The sequence below is a fragment of the Scyliorhinus torazame genome, chromosome 9, assembly GCF_047496885.1.
Source record: "Scyliorhinus torazame isolate Kashiwa2021f chromosome 9, sScyTor2.1, whole genome shotgun sequence".
Taxonomy (NCBI): domain Eukaryota; kingdom Metazoa; phylum Chordata; class Chondrichthyes; order Carcharhiniformes; family Scyliorhinidae; genus Scyliorhinus; species Scyliorhinus torazame.
This window is the reverse complement of record NC_092715.1, coordinates 61,372,848-61,391,970: the sequence shown is the minus strand read 5'-3', so window position 1 is coordinate 61,391,970 and position 19,123 is coordinate 61,372,848. Positions and strand designations below refer to the sequence as shown.

Genomic DNA, 19,123 nt, shown 5'->3' with positions numbered 1-19,123 from the left:
TTACAATTCCGTATCTCTTCCTTAAGGCTTTTCCCTGCCTGGTTAATGCTCTGCAATTAGATAATTGATAAAAGAAATCTTGATATTAAGAGCTACCATTTCACGAAGGAGGCTTCAGGTCAATCTGCAATCAACAACCTGCAATTCCATCACAGCAGCTGTGACAACCCACAACATTCTAAATAAAACAATCCCCCCTGTTCCAAAAAGTCAATTTGCCACTTCTCCTAATGTTAACTGGTCCTTTACAGAATTCCAGAATTGGATCTACATCTTTGCCAAAATCTAATCAGTTCTTCCTTATGGATCATGTTGAAATTCATCCATTAGTTTTTGGGATATACAATTTACAGGAAAACAGGAGTGAAACATTACTTCCACTCACCTTCATTGACGGAGGTGATGAATACAGAAACATAGAAAACGTGAACCAGAGGCCTTTTGGCCCTTTGAGCATGTTCCTCCATTCATTATGATCATGGCTAATTATCCAATTCAATAAATAAAAGCAAATTACTGCGGATGCTGGAATCTGAAACCAAAGAGAAAATGCTGGAAAATCTCAGCAGGTCTGGCAGCATCTGTAGGGAGAGAAAAGAGCTAACGTTTCGAGTCCAGATGACCCAAAGGGCTATCAGGGGGGCAAAAGCCAAAGACCAAAGATTTTACAGCATTTTCTCTTTGGCATCCAATTCAATTCTAAACCACTCCCCCCCCCCCCCCCCCCCCCACCCCATATGCTTTGATCCCTTTTGCCTTAAGTTCTCTATCTAATTGCTTTTTGAAAACGAATAGTTACTTAAGGTGGCCATTCAGAGAGGAAAAAGAAAACAAGGAAATATTCAATGAATGGCCTGACACTGTGAAGCTCTGAGGAACAAAGGGACCTTGGTGTGTTTGTCCATAGATCTCTGAAGGCAGAAGGGCAGGTTAATAGGGCAGTGAAAAAGGCTGACGGGACACTTGCCTTTATCAATTGAGGCATAGATTACAAAAGCAGGAGGTAATGTTGGAGCTGTATAGAACTTTGCTGAGGCCACAGCTGGAGCAGTGTGTGTAATTCTGGTCGTCACATTATAGGAAAGATGGGATTGCACTGGAGCGGGTGCAGAGGCGTTTCACCAGAATGTTGCCTGGAATGGAACATTTCAGTTATGAAACGAGGTTGGATAGGCTTGTGTTCTTTTCGCTGGAGCAGAGAAGATTGAGGGGCGAGCTGATCAAGGTGTACAAGATTATGAGGGATATGGACAGAGTGGATATGGAGCAGCTGTTCCCCTTAGTTGGGCCAGTTATGAGGGGATACATGTTCAAGATGAGGGGCAGAAGGTTTAAGGGTGATTTGAGGAATATTCTTTTTACCCAGAGGGTGGTGACAGTCTGGAACGCACTGCCTGGCAGGGTGGTAGAGGCGGGTTCCTCACATCCTTTAAAAAGTACCTGGATGAGTATTTGGCACTTCATAACATTCAAGGCTATGGGCCAAGTACTGGTAAATGGGATTAGATAAACAGGTCAGGTGTTTTTCATAAGTCGGTGCAGATTCCATGGACCTAAGGATCTCTTCTGCATTGTATTATTCTGTGATTTTTTTTCAGTGAAACTTCCTACTTTTTAAAACTGAAAAAGCATCTTCAACTTTTACTAGGTATCTAAACCATAAATGATTGCACAAAGAGTCATTTCATCAAACCATATAATACTGCCGTGCTTATTGATGCACAATCAATTACTTGTGAGACAAGGAGTGTCATACTAATCGGCTTTAATCAGCTAGAACTGTACCCAGCAGCTCCGATACAGAAAGTGAAGGCTGCTGGGACGGCATGGGTTCTTATACCCCGCCTCTCAGGGCGGAGCTACGTACGTTGGCCAATGGTAGACTGCTAGGTCTGGCCAATGGGCATCCACCTCTCAGGTACTGCAATACCTGGTATTACCACACTTGTATGTATTGATGAAGACAGAAAATAGTGGATATTGGTATCTATTATCCAAGTTCTTTATCATTTTCTTATAGAGTCACAAACAAAACTACAAAGTAGAATTGCAAATAGTTTATTACAAACAATATGGACATTTTAAAGTATGGAAAAATGGGGCAAGCGGTTTTGGAATCAGAAGGCAAACAGGTTATAGATGCCAGCTTTGTTTCATTGTTCAAACTGTTGCCGCGATTCCTGCTGCTGACCAGGCATTGCCCTCACTGCAAAGGTGGGCAGTGCTCTCTATCTATAGGGTGCACTAAAGGACCATCTGTTGCAGAAATCTGACCACCGTCCCTAATTGGACTGGAGCCGCTGATGCAGTTCCTGAGTAGATTGCCTCTTGAGAGATCATACTCACTGATTATTTGTAGATCTCCATAATATTGTTCACAGTAAGTCAATATTTAAATTTTAAAAAGACAAGTCGCTAGTGAAAATTATTGCTTTGGCTAACGTAGGGGTTTCTCAAAAAGGATCGGCAGATAGTTACAAGATATCTATGTTGCGCAGGCACCGAGGTTTGTTGCAACCATTTTCCCAATTCCTGCACCCAGATACAGGCTGGAAAAGACCCTGCAAAATACAACTTCTGATTACCCTGACAACAGAAAAACAATGTAGGGGCAATGGAGCACGGGCATGGGGTAGGTACAAAGGGTGCCTTTTCACACCGAGATTCTGCCAGAACAGAAAATCCTGCCTAATAGCAATAATATTAATAGAAGGATAGGTCGATGGGTTGCTGAAGAGTGCAAGATAGCCTGTGTCACTTGAGGCTCACAGGTATGTCACATCATTGGTTAAAGTGTATTTCTATTCCGAAGTGCTCATTCCCTGGACTTGTGTAATTTTGACGAGCCCAGAATTTCTGGCACCAACATTGGTAGCATTTTAAAAAACTATTTTTTTAAGGGTATTTGCATTTTATAAACAAGAAACAACACTCAATTAAACATGATACAATTCTCATTAAGAACCCACCTGAAATACCACCCCATAAACCCAATTTTATATCTACAATACAAACCATCCCCTCCCTCCTGCAGACGATTACCAACTCTTGAAGAAGATGAACAGCCTCCCCCGAACCCCTAATGGCAAACTTTATCTTCTCCAAATGCAGAAATTCCAATAGATCACCCACTCACACCGTCATCGTTGGCAGCTCCATGCCCGCCACCCGAGCAAAATCCTCCTCCGGGCTATCAGGGAGGCAAAGACCAAAACATCAGCCTCTCTCATCTCCTGCACTCTTGGTCATCCGATGCCCCAAATATCACTACCCACGGACTTGGTGCCACCTTTACCCCTACAATCTGCAACATTGTCCCAGAAGAGGACTCCCAAAACCCTGCCAATTTCAGACAAGAGCAGAGCATGTGTGCATGGTTCACCAGCCCCTTAAAACACCACTCGCATCCGTCCTCCACTTCCAGAAAGAACCCACAGCTCAGTGGGCTAGATAGCTGGCTTGTAATGCAGAACAAGACCAGCAGACTCGATGGGCTGAATGGCCTCCTTCTGCACTGTAAATTCTATGATAATCTATGAAGCAGCGCGGGTTCAATTCCCGTAACGGCTGAGAATTCTGAATTCTCCCTGTGTACCCAAACAGGTGCCAGAATGTGGCCGCTCGGGGCTTTTCACAGTAACTTCATTGCAGTGTTAATGTAAGCCTACTTATGACAATAGAAAAGTTATTATTATTATTCATGTGCACCCTGGGCACCACGGTGGTGCGGTGGTTAGCATTGCTGCCTCACGGCGCTGAGGTCCCCTGTTCGATCCCGGCCCTGGGTCACTGTCCGTGTGGAGTTTGCACATTCTCCCCGTGTTTGCGTGGGTTTCACCTCCACAACCCAAAAGATGTGCAAAGTAGGTGGATTGGCCACGCTAAATTGCCCCTTAATTGGAAAAAATGAATTGGGTACTCCAAATTTTTGTTTAAAATTTTTATGCGCACCTTTGTCACGTGTTCAGTGTACCACGTTAAATTGAATCAAAGTCAATCTCGCACATGAGGAGGTTGAGCTCATCTACTTATGGCCTCACTCCACCCCCACCTCAAATGCACCACCCAGCTCCTCCTCCCACTTCCTCGTTATCTCCTCTCGCAAGGCCCTCTCCCCTTCCATCAACTGCCGGTAAATATGCCCTCTCCTATATCATCCTCAGAAACAATCTTTTCCAGCAATGAAGGGGGCGTGAACCATGGAAAGATGGCCAGCTGCTTCCTCACAAAATCCCTAACCTGTAAGTACCAGAACCCATTCCCCCTCGGAAGTGGAAATTTTTCTACCAGTTCCCACAGCTCTGGAAATCTACCCTCCACAAACAAATCCCTAAACCTCTATTCTCTCCTATTGCCAAACCCTGTATGTCAAATCCAGGAATAAATCTATGATTTCCACATATCAGTGTCCACAGCAACATTCCCTTCAGCTTACAATGTTGCCTAAACTGGTTTTAAACTCTTAATGAGGTTACACTACTGGACAGAGTCTTTGGCCGGTGAGAACGGAAGCGGAGCCATCACCAGGACCCTCAGCCTCAACCCTATAAAGGAAGCTTCCTCCATCCGTCCTTAAACTGACCCTCCCCCTACGACCAGTTTCCAAATCTTCTCAACATTTGCCGCCCAATAATAGTTCATCAAATTCGGCAACTCAAACCCCTGACCACCTGTCCCTCTGCAAAAAGACTTTCCAGGTCCAAGGCACCTTACCTGACACACAAAGCCAAAACTATCCTATTAATCCTCCTAAAAAAAGGACTTGGGTCAGAAAATCAGGAGGTTCTGGAAAATAAATAAAAATTTCAGAAGGATCGTCATTTTCATGGTTTAAACCTGCCCTGCCAGCGAGAATGGGAAAACATTCCACCTCTTTAAATCCTCCTTCACCCCTTCACCAGGCTGCCCACATTCAACTTGTGCAGCAGAGCCCAGCTACGAGCCCCCCCTATTCCCAGATACTGAAAATGTGACCTGACCAGCCAAAACGGCAACTTCTCCAGGCCCCGACCTTGTCCCTGGGAATATCTCACTCCCAAATTTAGTCTGTTTCCCCCAAAAAGGTGTACATGCGAGAAAAAGGAAAACTCCTCCTCTCTCGGGTGCCTGAACCTCCACGGATCCACACCTCAAATCCGCTCCATGAACCCAAGCAACTCCTAACCTGCCCCCAATACCTTCAGGGACCACTATTGGTCCAGCCTGGGGTCAAGCACACAATTAACACTCCCGCCCCCCCATATAATCAACAGGTGTGTATCTAAATCCGGTAACCCTCACCAAACACTTTCTTAATGACCACCACGTCACCCTGGTGAGTGTTCACTAACACCACAGGAACCCCCTCCAAACCTCCGCACACCATCATGTACCTTGCGCCCCCCCCTCCCCGGATCTCCCACTATTTTACCCTCCGAAAATGCCACTCTCTTATTAATAAGGACTGTGGTTTCCCTCGTCTTCGTATCCAGAGTGGAACACTTATCCCACCCACCCTTTCCTCAACCTCGTTCGGTCCCTAATCCTCTGGTGATCATGTCTACCATCAAACTTTTTAAATGGGCGAACACACGAGATCTTTTAACCGGCCCATTCAATCCCCTCACATTCCATGAGGCCAGTCAGGTTGGAGGCTCCAGAACCCCCCCCAAATCAGCCATAACTTAATCGTAATGGACTCCCCCAGGTCCCTACCTCGTCCACCACCAGGGCCCACCCAAGATGGCCGCCGCTACTCTCCTCCATCCAATGACTCCATAAAAAAATGGTGCCATCAGTACCCATCCCTCCCCCATGACAAACAAAAAAAACGCTCCCCAGGCTCGCTATCCCAACGCCCATGGAAAACAATCCTCCCTCCCCCCATGTAGCCAGCCAGAGACTCCTCCCCCCACTTCATTTCAGTTCACCAGCATTTCTGCTAGCAGGGTGACACCCCACAAGCGGCTAAACACTTTATTTACAAAACAACCCACAAACTATCCCACTGCCTAATCCACCTCTAAATGTGTACCCCAAGCTACTTCATCCCCACACCTCCTCCCCCATCCCCTGTACTTCCCACCGTTCCCGACCAATGCTCTAATACACCCAAAGTCTGTACCCCATAAGTAGGGTGGCAGATATTATAAAATAACAAAAACTCAGAGAACAGAGTAAGTAGAAAACAATAGCATAAAACAAAGAAGTGCTGGCACCCCTCAGCACACTGCCATAGCTCAGCCATACAGGTGAACCCACCCAGAATCTTCAAATGTCCCCCAGTCCATGTTCCTTTATAAAGTTAATCGCCTCCTCCAGCGTATTCAAATAATGTTCTCTTCCCGTGACCCACAGGCGAGCCGGGTACATCATGCCAAATCACACCTTGCTCCTGAAAAGAGCAGCCTTGGCCTCGTAAACCCGGGCCTCTTTTTGCCAGCTCTGCCCCCAAGTTCTAGTAAATTCGGGCAGTATGACCTTCCCAGCTACATTCATGGGTTTCCTTTGTCCACCTCAGGATCTTTTCCTTGTCCAGGTATCGATGTACTATGAGCTCCCGTGGCAGCTCCCCAACTCTCGGCTTCCTCAACAACCAATGGACCCAGTTCACTTCAGGAGGGCAGTCAAAGACCCCCTTCCCCACCAACTGCTCAAACATCTTTGCCACGTATTCCCTGCTTCTTGCACCCTCAATTCCTTCGGGCAGCCCCACGATCCTCAAGTTCTGCCGCCCGGAGTGGTTCTCCAGGTCATCAATCTTGGCCCTCAGTTTATTGTGCCCCCTCCAAAGAGGAAATCAGATCCTCATGATCACCAACCGTCTCCTCCACCTTCTGGATTGACACATTCTGCGACTCCAGACACTGTTCCACCCTCTCTAAAGCTGCCCAAATTGGTTTTGCCACTCTCGCCAAGTCTCCAGTGACCGTCTGCCTTTGCTTTTTAAATTCAGTCGCGAGGAACTCCACCAACTTGTTGGTCGTCCACTAAGCGGGCAACAACGACCCAGGTCCCTCCGCCATTGTTTCCCCTTCTGCGGCCTGCGTGCGCTCCAGGTCCAAATTAAGGCCCTTGCTCGACACACTCGTCTGACAACTCTCCAACATCATTCACCAGAGGAGAAATCTTAGTTGTTCTATCTCACCGGTTTTCCACCGGCACCACCCCTGCAAAGCATGCAAAAAGGGCCAAAAAATCAGTCCTCAGGAAGGAGCCACCTTATGTGTGACTACTCACTCCATGGCCGCCAGTGGAAGTCCAACACTGACAACATTTAATGGTGTCAGCAGTTCTGGGAGGCGAGGCATCTCAAACAACTCCTAACCTCTTGATAAAAACTGCCAAACGAAAACTCAAGCCAACTTTCAGAAATAAGGGGCGGGCACGGTGGCACAGTGGTTAGCACTGCTGCCTCACGATACTGAGGACCCGGGTTCGATCCCAGCCCCGGGTCACTGTCCGTGTGGAGTTTGCACATTCCCCCCATGTCTGCGTGGGTCTCACCCCCACAACCCAAAGATGTGCAAGATAGGTGGATTAATCATGCTAAATTGCCCCTTAATTGGAAAAAAACCAAATTGGGTACGCTAAATTTATTTTTAAAAACCGTCGTAAATAATCAAGTTTTAGGAAACATTGACGTTTGGAGATTCCTTTTCCTTCCACCTTTCGGTAACCTTGCAGTTCCCTTCTATAAAACAGGCAGCGACATTTAATCTGTTTTTTTGTTTGTCTCGCTTTATATCCCTGTCATGAATCAATAATCTGCCATCTCTTGGAGCTATCTTTTTTAGTCACTTGTTGTTTCTGCTCTGTCTCGGAGTACGTCTTGTTCAGGCAGAGCACAACAGAGAAAGATTATCCCCTAAGATTCTGGTACCTGCATTCAGTTTTCTCAAATACTACTGCCATTATCTCAAGATCAGTAATTTCCTTAACCGTCAAATGTTAAGACTTTTTTTCGAAGTGCTTAAGATCATTTTCTGTTCTGCACATTTCACCCACATTTAGTCTGCAAATCTTCAGTTTGCCATTATCATGTTTCAGCCAATACTTTCCGAGCTCAAAGGTTCAGACATTCTACCTTCATTTAATAGGGCGGGTTTTTTTCACTTACTGATTTTTGCATTGCTTCATACTTCCTGATGAAGTAAATGATCCTTTTTCAAATTTTGCCACTTGCTCAAAATGGTTTCTCTTTTTCCACCTACAATGCTGTCCCTCGGTGACATCATCTGAAAGCACAGTGTCAGTTTTCATGTGTCCTTGCTGATAGCCAGCTTGACCTCATCTCTATTGTCAGAGAATCATCGAATCCCTACAATACAGAAGGAGGTCTGCACCGACCCTCGGAAAGACCACCCTACCTTAGCGCAATCCCCAGACCCCAACCTAACTGTTGAATACCAAGGGGCAATTTAACCTGGCCAATCCACCTAACCTGCACATCTTTGGAAACCGGAGTTCCCAGAGGAAACCCACACAGACACGAGGAGAAAGTGCACATTCCACACAGACAGGCCATGGCGCACTGAGGCAGCGGTGCTAACCAATGTGTCACCATGCCAGTCTTCATATTGCTCATCTGGCATGGAGTACTGGATGAGCAGAAACTTGCAAAAACGAAATGACCATAAATTTTGGTCATTGTGCCTTCAGTTTTCTAGGCTCTAAACTCTGGAATACCATCTCTATACCTCTCCAAGTCGATTTCCTCCTTTAAGGCACTCCATAAAACCAATCTCTTTGACCAACCTTCTTTTCCAATGTCTCAATAACTCCTTTTGCGGTTTGGTGTCTTATTTGATTTTATAATGCTCCGGTGAAGCACCTTCGACATTTTATCATTTTAAAAGGTGCTATAGAAATACAAGTTGTTGTTGTTTTCCAATTTGGCGATCACAATCTGCAACCTCGGGTCCCATTTCTTGTTCTGAAAGAGGTGAACTAGAAACACAGTAAAACCTCGGCACCTCTTCCAGCTCGGTGATCTCCGAGTGATCTCTCAACGCTACTGGCGTATTTCATGAAGCTGTGAGGTCCAGTTAGTTTACCAGTGTGGGTACAGTACTAGAGTTATTGGGCTAGTAATCCAGAGTGCTGCATTAACAAACCGGAGACATGAGTTTAAAATCTCCGTGGCAGCTGGGAAGTTAAATTCCGTTTGTCAAATATAAAAGCTGCAATCAGTCATGGCGACGATCACTTCCTGTAAAACCCATCTGGTTCACTACTGTCCTTTAGGGAGGGATATTTTTTGTCCTTGCCGAGTCAGGCCTAAACGTGACTGCAGGCCTGCTGCTTTGCGGTCGACTCTTAACGGCTCACTAGAATGAATGGCCTAGCAAGCCACTCAACTATATTCAAGAAAGTGGCTGACCAACACCTATTTAAAGGCAATTAAAGGTGGTCTCACCTTACCAGTGACACCCACATCTTGTGAACGAATGAAAACAAAACAGCTGAGCCTTGACGCTGGTAAGGCTGGCAAGATGTAGGGCAAAAACCTAGCTGCCCTACCAGTGCCCCAACAGAGCTTTAAAGGGAATAAATAAAACACAATGGCCAGGATTTTCTTTTTGTTATATAAATTTAGATTATCCAATTATTTTTTTCCCAATTAAGGGGAAATTTAGCGTGGCCAATCCACCTACCCTGCACATCTTTGGGTTGTGGGGGTGAGACCCATGCAGAAACGGGGAGAATGTGCAACAATGGCCGGGATTTTCTGCACCCGTTTTCATCGGGCGAGTTCGGGATCAGATAAATCTCGCAAAAGTCGCAAATTACGTTTCACGCCGACATAAAAGCATGGCGCGATTGCCCCCTCTCCCCGTCATTGATAGGACATGTTTCCGGACTTCAACATCTGCAACATCATTTGAATTAATTAGCACCTAATTATCCGGCCTCCGCACCTGAATCATTTCCCCCTCCCAATCCCCGGGGAGAGGGCAGAATGGCATGAATCATGGCTGGTCTCTGAAGCTGTGCAAGTGACGAGCAATTCTCCCGGGGAAGCTCAGGCGGGCGCAGCGTTCTGGAGCAGAGGGTCATGCCCGGAGATCTGCTCCCAGGGCGGGGGATCCAGGTGAACTTTTTTGGGTTGGGGCGGCCTTTAAAAATGAGCTCAATCTTCGAGGGACTAAATAGATAGTGTTATATAGTGGGACCCGCCCCTTTAGGTCTTTTTACAAAGTGTGTGACTATGCGGCTGAGAATGCCGCCATTGATGCTGCCTTTCTCGCCCGACAATGGTCGTTGCCGATTTCTGGGAAAATTCCGTCCAATATCCTAATGCTCGTGAGCCAGTAGAACATTACAATTTACAGCTGTCTAAACTGCAGGAGGTTGGAGAGATTCTTGAATTGAAGATGCAGCTGTTATACGTTGTTCCATTCTGTTCCCTGGATCTGTGAATTTGGCTGTTCTTCATTCTACTCTGAGACTCAGCTGCTTTCTTTTCTCAAACAGAACCAAGTCTCACAGCCAATGCTCCGCTACCTGCACCCCCGAGAACCCATTCCCCTGCAATTTCAGTCAGCTGTGAGCTGGGGCTGAAAGATAGCGACATTACTGTTAGAACCTGAAGCCAAAGGTTTCACCTGGCCGTGAGTGGCACTAGCATGTGGCGCATGAACCAACAGCAAGCAGCAGCAGAGAACAGGCAATGAAGTATGAATTGAAGCAGCATATGTTAAAGATTATTCCACATTGTGGCAATGATACACTGACTGTTTTAGCCAAACAAATGATAAAGCTGAATGACACTCGTATCACTAAAGGAAAATATACAGCACAGATCTGACATTTCAGTTAAAAGGGGGGCGGCTTTAGATGTACAACATTCATCAGACATATTAGAAGGTACCTGAATGGTTTGACAATGGTGCTGCAGCTCAAAATGTGTTATACAGTGCTTCAGGCCATCGCCTACCATTAAATGATATATGCCAGAGATAATAGAGACATTTTTAGCTTTAAACAATTTCCACTCCTAGGCCCATGGCCCCCAAACCCCAGTCTTGCTCGGATCACACGCTGCATCTTCACTTGGGTAAATAATTGGCACCGCATTGTCCTGATAGTGTTTAAGTCTTGACAGCAGCTTCTCAACAATGCCGGGGTAATGGTCTGAAAGGTCGACCCTCTCCTCTGGATCAGTCTCAATGTTAAAAAGCCAAACGTTTTTCCTGGGTGGCTCGGGTGACATTGGTTGCGCCTGTTTGGACAGTGATGGCGGTGGGAACCAGTAACTGCAGCCTACAGCAAACAGAACATTTCTCGTCAATACAATCGAAACCTTCACTCGGATCACAGCATCATATCACATCATCAACCCTGCAAAGTCAAATGGTGGCACACATTGTACAAACAAGAACAGCTGCTGAGGAAAACACACCTTTACCCATGTGCTAAAGGCTGCCAAGTTAACTTGGTCGCCACTGGAACAACCAGCAGACTGTTCTCCCTGCTCAATAAACATAATAATGATGTTGTAATAGTTAATCTGCTTGACTAAATGTCACAATGTAATAAGACACAAAATGGATCAACAGATGCCAGTGGGAAAATCTGAACCAGCACTACAAATGTGTGCATGGACATGCACATAGATGCATGATTTTATGAGGATATCCTCAAGCACTTTACAGGTAATGAGGTTCAGAGAAGGTACATCAACTGAGCAATGGAGTCGACACATCCCTATATCTGAACTGTGATAACTGAAGTCATCAGAGATTATTTCACTTGGCGGTTTACTGCTGGCCAACTTCCTGAAAGCAGTTTAGAAAAAAAAAATGAAAATTAACTAATTTGTGTCAGATGATTTTGTAAACCAAAGAGGATGCGTGTTTGGTTCTTCAGCTGCCACATGTTTTCATCATCACTAACAGCAACTAATATTTACGCAGCTAATGTGCTAAAATGTACTAAAATCTCCCAAGAAACTTCACTTGAGAATTATAATACAAAATATAATACCAAGTCGCATTGGGAGGTATTGGGTCAGGTGAGTTTTAAGGAGTGGTTTAAAGGGCATGTGTGAGGAAGAGAGAGAAGGAAAGATGCAGGGAGGACATTTCAGAGCTTTAGGGCCTTGGCAACTGAAGATGTGCCCATGGAGTGATTAAAATCAGAGATGTCCAAAGCCAGAATGAGATGAGCACAGGTATCTCAGAGCATTATGGGACTAGACAAGATTACAGGGATAGGGAGGGAGGGCAAGGCCATGGATGGATTCCAGAACAAGAATAAGAATTTTAAAGTTAAGTTACTGCTTGACCAGGAGCCAATGTAGGTCAGTGAATTGGTGAGAGTCAAGACATGGGGAGCAAGCGTTTGACTGATCTCTAGTTTATGGAGTACTGGGGAACGGAGTTTGGAGCAAGGACCAAAATCAATGGGGTTTCAGTCTTCCCGGTATCTAATTGAAGGAAACTTCTGCTCACCCAGTACTGAATGTCGGATAAGCAGTCTGAGAGGAGAAAGAGCTGTGTACATGTGAAAACTAAGAGGCAGCATGTAGATGAGAAAAAGGAATAGATAATGGCACCGGAACAGAAAGATAAACTTTTGCAAGTGCTTTTCTGGCTACAGTTAGAAGAATGAAACCACATGAGGGCAGTCCCAGTCAGCTGGACAACAGCAGAGATGTGCAGCACGAGTGTGGTCAACTGTGTCAAAGTTTGTGGACAGGTTGAGAAGGACATATGAATATATGGGCGGCACGGTGACACAGAGGGTAGCACTGTTGCTTCATAGCACCAGTGCCCCGGGTTCTTCCTGGGTTGTGTGAGCACACGTAACCCACGCCTTTGGGAATTCGGCCAGTTGGGGATGGAGCATCGCAGGGCGGGCCTCAGGCAATAGCCTGAGACAGTGGATAATCGGTGCGGTGTACTCCTGGAGTCCGATGCTTTTCAGGGGGTTGAGAATTTAAAAACCTGCGCCGTTCCGGATTTTGGCTCCAAAACGGATTCTCCGCCCCATCGCTAGACAGTTTACAATATTGGATAACATGGTAACCAAGCGGGAAAGCTGGGTGGTCAGTGGGAATAGGGTTGGGATGCAGTTGGTTGGGTCTCATGGACAAGATGGGCTTGGAGAATGCATGAAGAGACACAGATGGGAAACTAGAGGAAGTGTGATGGAATACTCTCCACCTGTCTGGATGAATGTAGCTCCAACAGCACTCAAGAAGCTCAACACCATCCAGGACAAAACAGCCCATTTGATTGACACCCCATCCACTTCAAACATTCACTCCCTCCACCATCAGCGCAGTGTGTATCACCTACAAGTTGCACTGTAGCAACTTACCAAGCCTCCTGTGACAACACCTGCCAACTTCAAGTACCTAGAAAGATAAGGGCAGCAGATACATGGGAACACTGCGCATAAGCAATCATTTCTGGCCTTGCCAGAAACACCCACATCCCAGAAATGCATGAAAAGCAGCAAGGTTGATAAATTAGAGTGTGCCAATGATTTTACTTACCAGGGTATCCAGTTAATAGTTTCCATTTGCTAAATCGGATAGCGGAATGGATTGAAACGTTAAAGGTGGAATTCTGCCACTTAGTTAGATGTACAGTGGATGTAGCATTTTCACTGGGAAAGACAGGACCTGTAGGAAGAACACAAAAGCTGAATAGATCACATGGAGAATAGAAACCACGTAGGAACTTCTCTTACTAATCGATAACTTTAAATACCAAACAAAAAAACACTGTCCGTGACACTGATGGGATGGCCATTGGACGAACAGGACGGACAGAAGTAGCACACAATGCAACTCATGAATGCTACAAATGAGTTATACCAGCAGCATTAGGAGTGATTCCATCCCACTTAGAACAGGCCTTGGAAGTTATTTTCTTTAAATAAAATTAGTAATTCCCTTTTTTCTTTAAGTGACGTATGGTATGTGAGATTGTGGAGTTCAGGTAAAGGCGCCAGAAACACAACAGCTGATGTACCTTAACAAACTCAGCCAAAGCTTCTCTTCTGCTTCCCATCTTCTTTCCTACAAGCTGCAATTTCCTATATTACAGCAGTCACTTCGCTTTAACAGTACTTCATTGACCATAACATCATTTTCAACATCCTGACAGGCGCTATTTAAATGCAAACTTTTTTTCTTGCCATCTAAGTCCAGATCTCCTATCAACTCTGTTATTTCTAGCGAGGGATAGGTTTAGTATTTGGGGATTCAGGTAGCGAGGGAATCGACGGGGCTCCATAAGTGGAACTTAACGAAGCTGGTGGAGGAGGCCAGGGAGGATCTTAAGAGATGGGATACACTGCACTTAACATTGGCAGGGAGGGTCCAAGTAGTGAAAATGAATATTCTGCCGAGATTCTTGTTTATCTTTCAGGCTCTCCCGATCTTTATACCAAAGGCCTTTTTTCGGAAAGTGGACACAATCATCTCTGACTTTGTATGGGCGGGGAAGGTGGCTAGAGTGGGGAGGATCCTGCTACAGAGGCAGAGGCAGCAGGGGGGGTTGGTGTTGCCGAACTTGCTTCATTATTATTGGGCGGCGAATGCGGATAAGGTGCGGCAGTGGTGGGAAGGAGAAGGGGTAGAGTGGGTTAGGATGGAGGAGGAATCTTGTAAGGGGTCTAGTTTGAGGGCTATGGTGACGGCAGCATTGCCAATGGCTCAGAGTAGGTATTCAGAGAGCCCAGTGGTGCAGTCCACGGTGAAGATATGGAATCAGCTGAGGAGGCATTTTAGGGTGGAAGGGATGTCGGTGCTAACGCCGCTGTGCGAGAATCATGGGTTTGAGCCGGGGGAATGGATAGTGTATACAGGAGGTGGAGGGAAGTGGGGCGGGTCAAGGCGAGGGATTTGTATTTGGAGGAAGGGTTCACCAGTCTGAAGGAGCTAAGGGAGAGGGTAGAGCTGCCGAGGTGTTGTGAGTTCAGGTATCTGCAGGTTAGGAACTTTGCACGAAAGGTCTGGAAGGGTTCTCTAGATTGCCGGGATACACCCTGCTGGAGCGACTGCTGCTTCCGGATGTAGAAGGGGAGGGAAGAATTGGGGATATATACAAGTGGCTGGGGAGCAGGGAGGCGAGCGGGTGGTGAAGATCAAGGAGAAATGGGAAGCGGAGTTGGGAATGAAGATCAATTGGGGAGTATGAAGTGAGGCACTGCAAAGGGTAAACGGGACCTCGTCTTGTGCAAGGATGAGCCTGTTACAGTTTAAAGTGGTGCACAGGGTGTATGTGACTCGGGCGAGAATGAGTGGGTTCTTTCAGGGGATAGCAAATGAGTGTGAGAGGTGTGGGCGGGGGCCAACGAATCACGCGCACGTTTTGGGGTTGCGAAAAATTGGGAAGATTCTGGACGGGAGTGTTTGCGATCTTAACCAGGATAGTGGAGGAGGAGGTGGACCCGGACCCTTTGGTGGCGATATTTGGGGTTTCAGAGAAGCTGGAGCTCATGGATAGGAGGAAGGCCGATGTCATGGCCTTCGCCTATCTGATTGCACGGCGACGAATTTTGCTGGATTGGCGGTCGGCATCGCCACCGGGGGTAGCAGCATGATTGGGTGACCTGTGTGACTTCCTGCGGTTAGAGAAGATAAAGTATGAGTTAAGGGGCTCAGCAGGGGAGTTTGAGAAAAAGTGGGAGATGTTTGTGACCGTGTTTGAGGAGCTGTTCATCAGGGGGGGGGGGGGGGGGCGTGGGGGCGGGGGGTTGAAAAAGGAGAACAATCTGTACAAACTGTGTAGCTGATTGTTGGGAAGTATGTTTCCCGGGGTGTTTATTTGCTGTAACCTACTTTGATACAAGTTTGTAATAAAATGCGTCTTCCTTTGATCTTCTGCCCCGCATGCATCAAATTCAAAATCAATATCTACTAATACTGCCACGGCCCTGCCCCTCTGCAAGCGCTTCCAGCCAATTTTGCAGCAAGGTCCTATCTGCAATTGACTTTGGGTTAATTTTCATCCCATCCTCTGTTCCATCTTCAGTGAACTCAGCTGGTATCAAGCATTCAACCTCAATCCTTTCTCCCTCTCTCCCATCTTCAAAATCCTCCTCTGGCTATTCCTTATGGGCCTACTTTTATTTCAAGAGCAGTCTGTTTTAGCAATACCATTGCTTTCAAAGTCCCCTTCATAGAATTACATAGAATTTACAGTGCAGAAGGAAGTCATTCGGCCCATCGAGTCTGCACCGGCTCTTGGAAAGAGCGCCCTACCCAAGTACACACCTCCACCCTATCCCCATAACCCAGTAACCCCACCCAGCACTAAGGGCAATTTTGGACACTAAGGGCAATTTAGCTTGGTCAATCCACCTAACCTGCACATCTTTGGACTGAGGGAGGAAACCGGAGCACCCGGAGGAAACCCACGCAGATACGGGGAGAACGTGCAGACTTCACACAGAGAGTGACCCAGCGGGGAATCGAACCTGGGACCCTGGAGCTGTGAAGCAATTGTGCTAACCACCATGCTACCGTGTTGCCCCAAATGTGGGGCATTTACACATTTATTCATGCTAACCAGTGAATCAGGAACAGGAGTAGGCCATAAGATAAGATTGATAAAATGGCTGCTCGGATTCTGGCCTCAACTCCACTTTCCTGTCCAACCTTCTGTAAAATTTAATTCCTTTGTTATTCAACAATCTATCTAACTCAGCCTTTAAAATATTCAGCAACTCTGCCTCTACTGCTCTCAGGAAATTAATTCCAAATACTACCAGTGCCTCAGAGAAAAGAATTCTCCTGATTGTTGTGTTATGCTTCTTCATGGGTTAGGATGTCGTCTGTGCTGGGCTGAGGATCCTCAAATCCGAAGAGCTCGTCCATATGTGTGTCGGATTCTTCACTGTACAACGCATCTCGTTGCGGTTCGGATTTGGTACTGAGGTTGCCACGCCCAATGATGAATCCATCGTCTGAGTCGTAGTCTTCAAGGACCATATCATCACTTTTTGTGTCGGAGCTATCATTGTGCTCGCGATGTCCAAAGAAGTCATCAACGTCTGAGTCGTAGTCTTCAAGGACTAAATCATCTCTTTGGGTGGTGCTAACTGCTTGTTGCAGGGTTCTGCGGAGGTTACTTTCAGCTATTAGTCGACGTTCAGGCATTGTGCTGTCGTTCCAGGTGAAAGAATTGTGTTTTCCGGCTTAAAAGTTTTAAAAAACTGTTTTGGGACATTTCCCCTTTAAGTGGGCGTGGTCCGGGGCCTCTGACATCATGATGCTTGTGACGTAGAGTGTCGGAATGGATTGCGCATGCGCAGATCGCTGTTCCTTTACTTTGCGCCGTTTTTGCAACTGCGCATGCGTGGCTTCTCGCGCATGCGTGGCTTCTCGCGCATGCGTGGCTTCTCGCGCATGCGTGGCTTCTCGCGCATGCGCAAAGCCCTGTTTTACCGGTTCTCATTTCTCATCTTCTGGGGAACTGCGCATGTGCAGCTCCTTCCTCAATATAGCTGCCAAACAAAACTGCCGTTTTCTGCATTTGCAGGCCTACCTTCGCCTCGTGGTGAGTATTGGCGCCTCTTTTACCGTTCTCTCTTTTGTTTTCCTCGCAGTATGTTTGAAACTTTTCCAGGACTGGAAGTATCTCTTGTCTTGCCCTTTGGAGTACTTGAAGGTCTTGAAGATTTCTGCTGCACTTGCTCCGGCGATGGTGAGCAGAAGCTTTATTTTCTCTGCATCCGCCACGCCATCTAGGTCGGACGCTACCAGGTAGATCTCAGATCTCTGCCTGAATGCATGCCAGTTTGCCGTGATTGCCGTGGTACCTGAGCTGCTGCGGAACCGGAATCTCAAACATCTTGCCTGGGTGCTGTTGCTGGTAGTCATGGATTTGTTGAGTTGAACTATAGAGATTCAACAGGTACTCCTGGAACCATGTTGTGTTATGCTTCTTCATGTAGCATAAGCTGCTTCCTTGATGTATACTCTGACAAAGGAAGGTTCAGACTTGGAGATAGGTTTAGCACATTTATTGAACAGTTAACAATTCTCCTACTTGAGTTCGACTCTCCTGCTGATCTTGCTACAGTAACTCAATCTAACTAACCAGTCTGCTCTAATCCATGTGGTGGGTGTGATGTTTCTCGATCTGCCCGTCTCTCTGAGTGTCGCCTCTGGAAAGAGAAAGAGCATGAGTGCCCGGTCCTTTTATATGGGTAGCCCCCTGGTGGTAGTGTCATCTCTGGGTGTGTCTTGACTGCCCATTGGTCGTGTCCTATCTTACTGACCTATTGATTGAATGTCTGTGTGTCATGATGTCTCTGGTGCTCCCTCTAGTGTTTATTCTGTCCTAGTGTATCTACATTAACCCCTTGTGTATTTACAGTGATGCATATCACCACACTGATCTGTCTTAAATGTACGATCCCTGGTGTCCCCTGGTTCTAATCTCTTCCACAAGGGAAACATTCTTTCAGTATCCACCTGACAAGTTCCCTCAGGACTGTATATGTTTCATTGTTGGAACTCTCTCATCCTTCTAAACTCCAATGGATACAGGCCCAACCGGTCTTCAGACAACACTTTCATGCCATCAGCCCTGGAGGAGACAGGCAGTGGTAATGCCACTGAATAAGCAATTCAGAGGGCCAGGCTAATGCCCTGGGGACACAGGTTCAAACCCCACCATGCCATCTGGCCCTGGGGACACAGGTTCAAACCCCACCGTGCCATCTGGCCCTGGGGACACAGGTTCAAACCCCACCATGCCATCTGGCCCTGGGGACACAGGTTCAAACCCCACCATGCCATCTGGCCCTGGGGACACAGGTTCAAACCCCACCATGCCATCTGGTGGAATTTAAATTCAATTTAACAAACTGGAATTAAAAACTAGTGTCGGTGACTCTGAAACCACTGTTGTTAAAAACCCACCTGGTTCACTGATATCTTTCAGAGAAGGAAATCTGTGGTCCTTACCCAGTCTGGCCTCAATGTTTATAAATTAATTCCTGGTATATGGGCATCGCTGGCAAGGCCAGCATTTGTTTCCCATCCCTAGTTGCCTTTGACAAGGTGGTGACGAGCTGCCTTCTTGAACCGCTACAGTCCCCGAGATGTAGTTACACCCACAAAGCTGTTGGAGAGGGAGTTCCAGGATTTTGACCCAGCGACAGTGAAGAAACAGCG

At 46.6% G+C, this 19,123-nt stretch overlaps 1 protein-coding gene across 1 annotated transcript in view; it reads right to left on the bottom strand.

Annotated features, from left to right (window-relative positions):
- Positions 1-2,042: 2,042 nt before the first annotated feature.
- Positions 2,043-19,123, bottom strand: part of arsb (arylsulfatase B) — a 134,514-nt gene continuing 117,433 nt past the window's right edge. Inside the window, exons 7-8 of the mRNA XM_072515996.1 lie at positions 13,484-13,612; positions 2,043-11,244 (exon numbers count right to left, since the gene is read on the bottom strand). Of these exons, the coding sequence (XP_072372097.1) occupies positions 10,979-11,244; positions 13,484-13,612 (395 nt within the window). The 3' untranslated portion in view covers positions 2,043-10,978. The remainder of the gene's footprint in view (positions 11,245-13,483; positions 13,613-19,123) is intronic.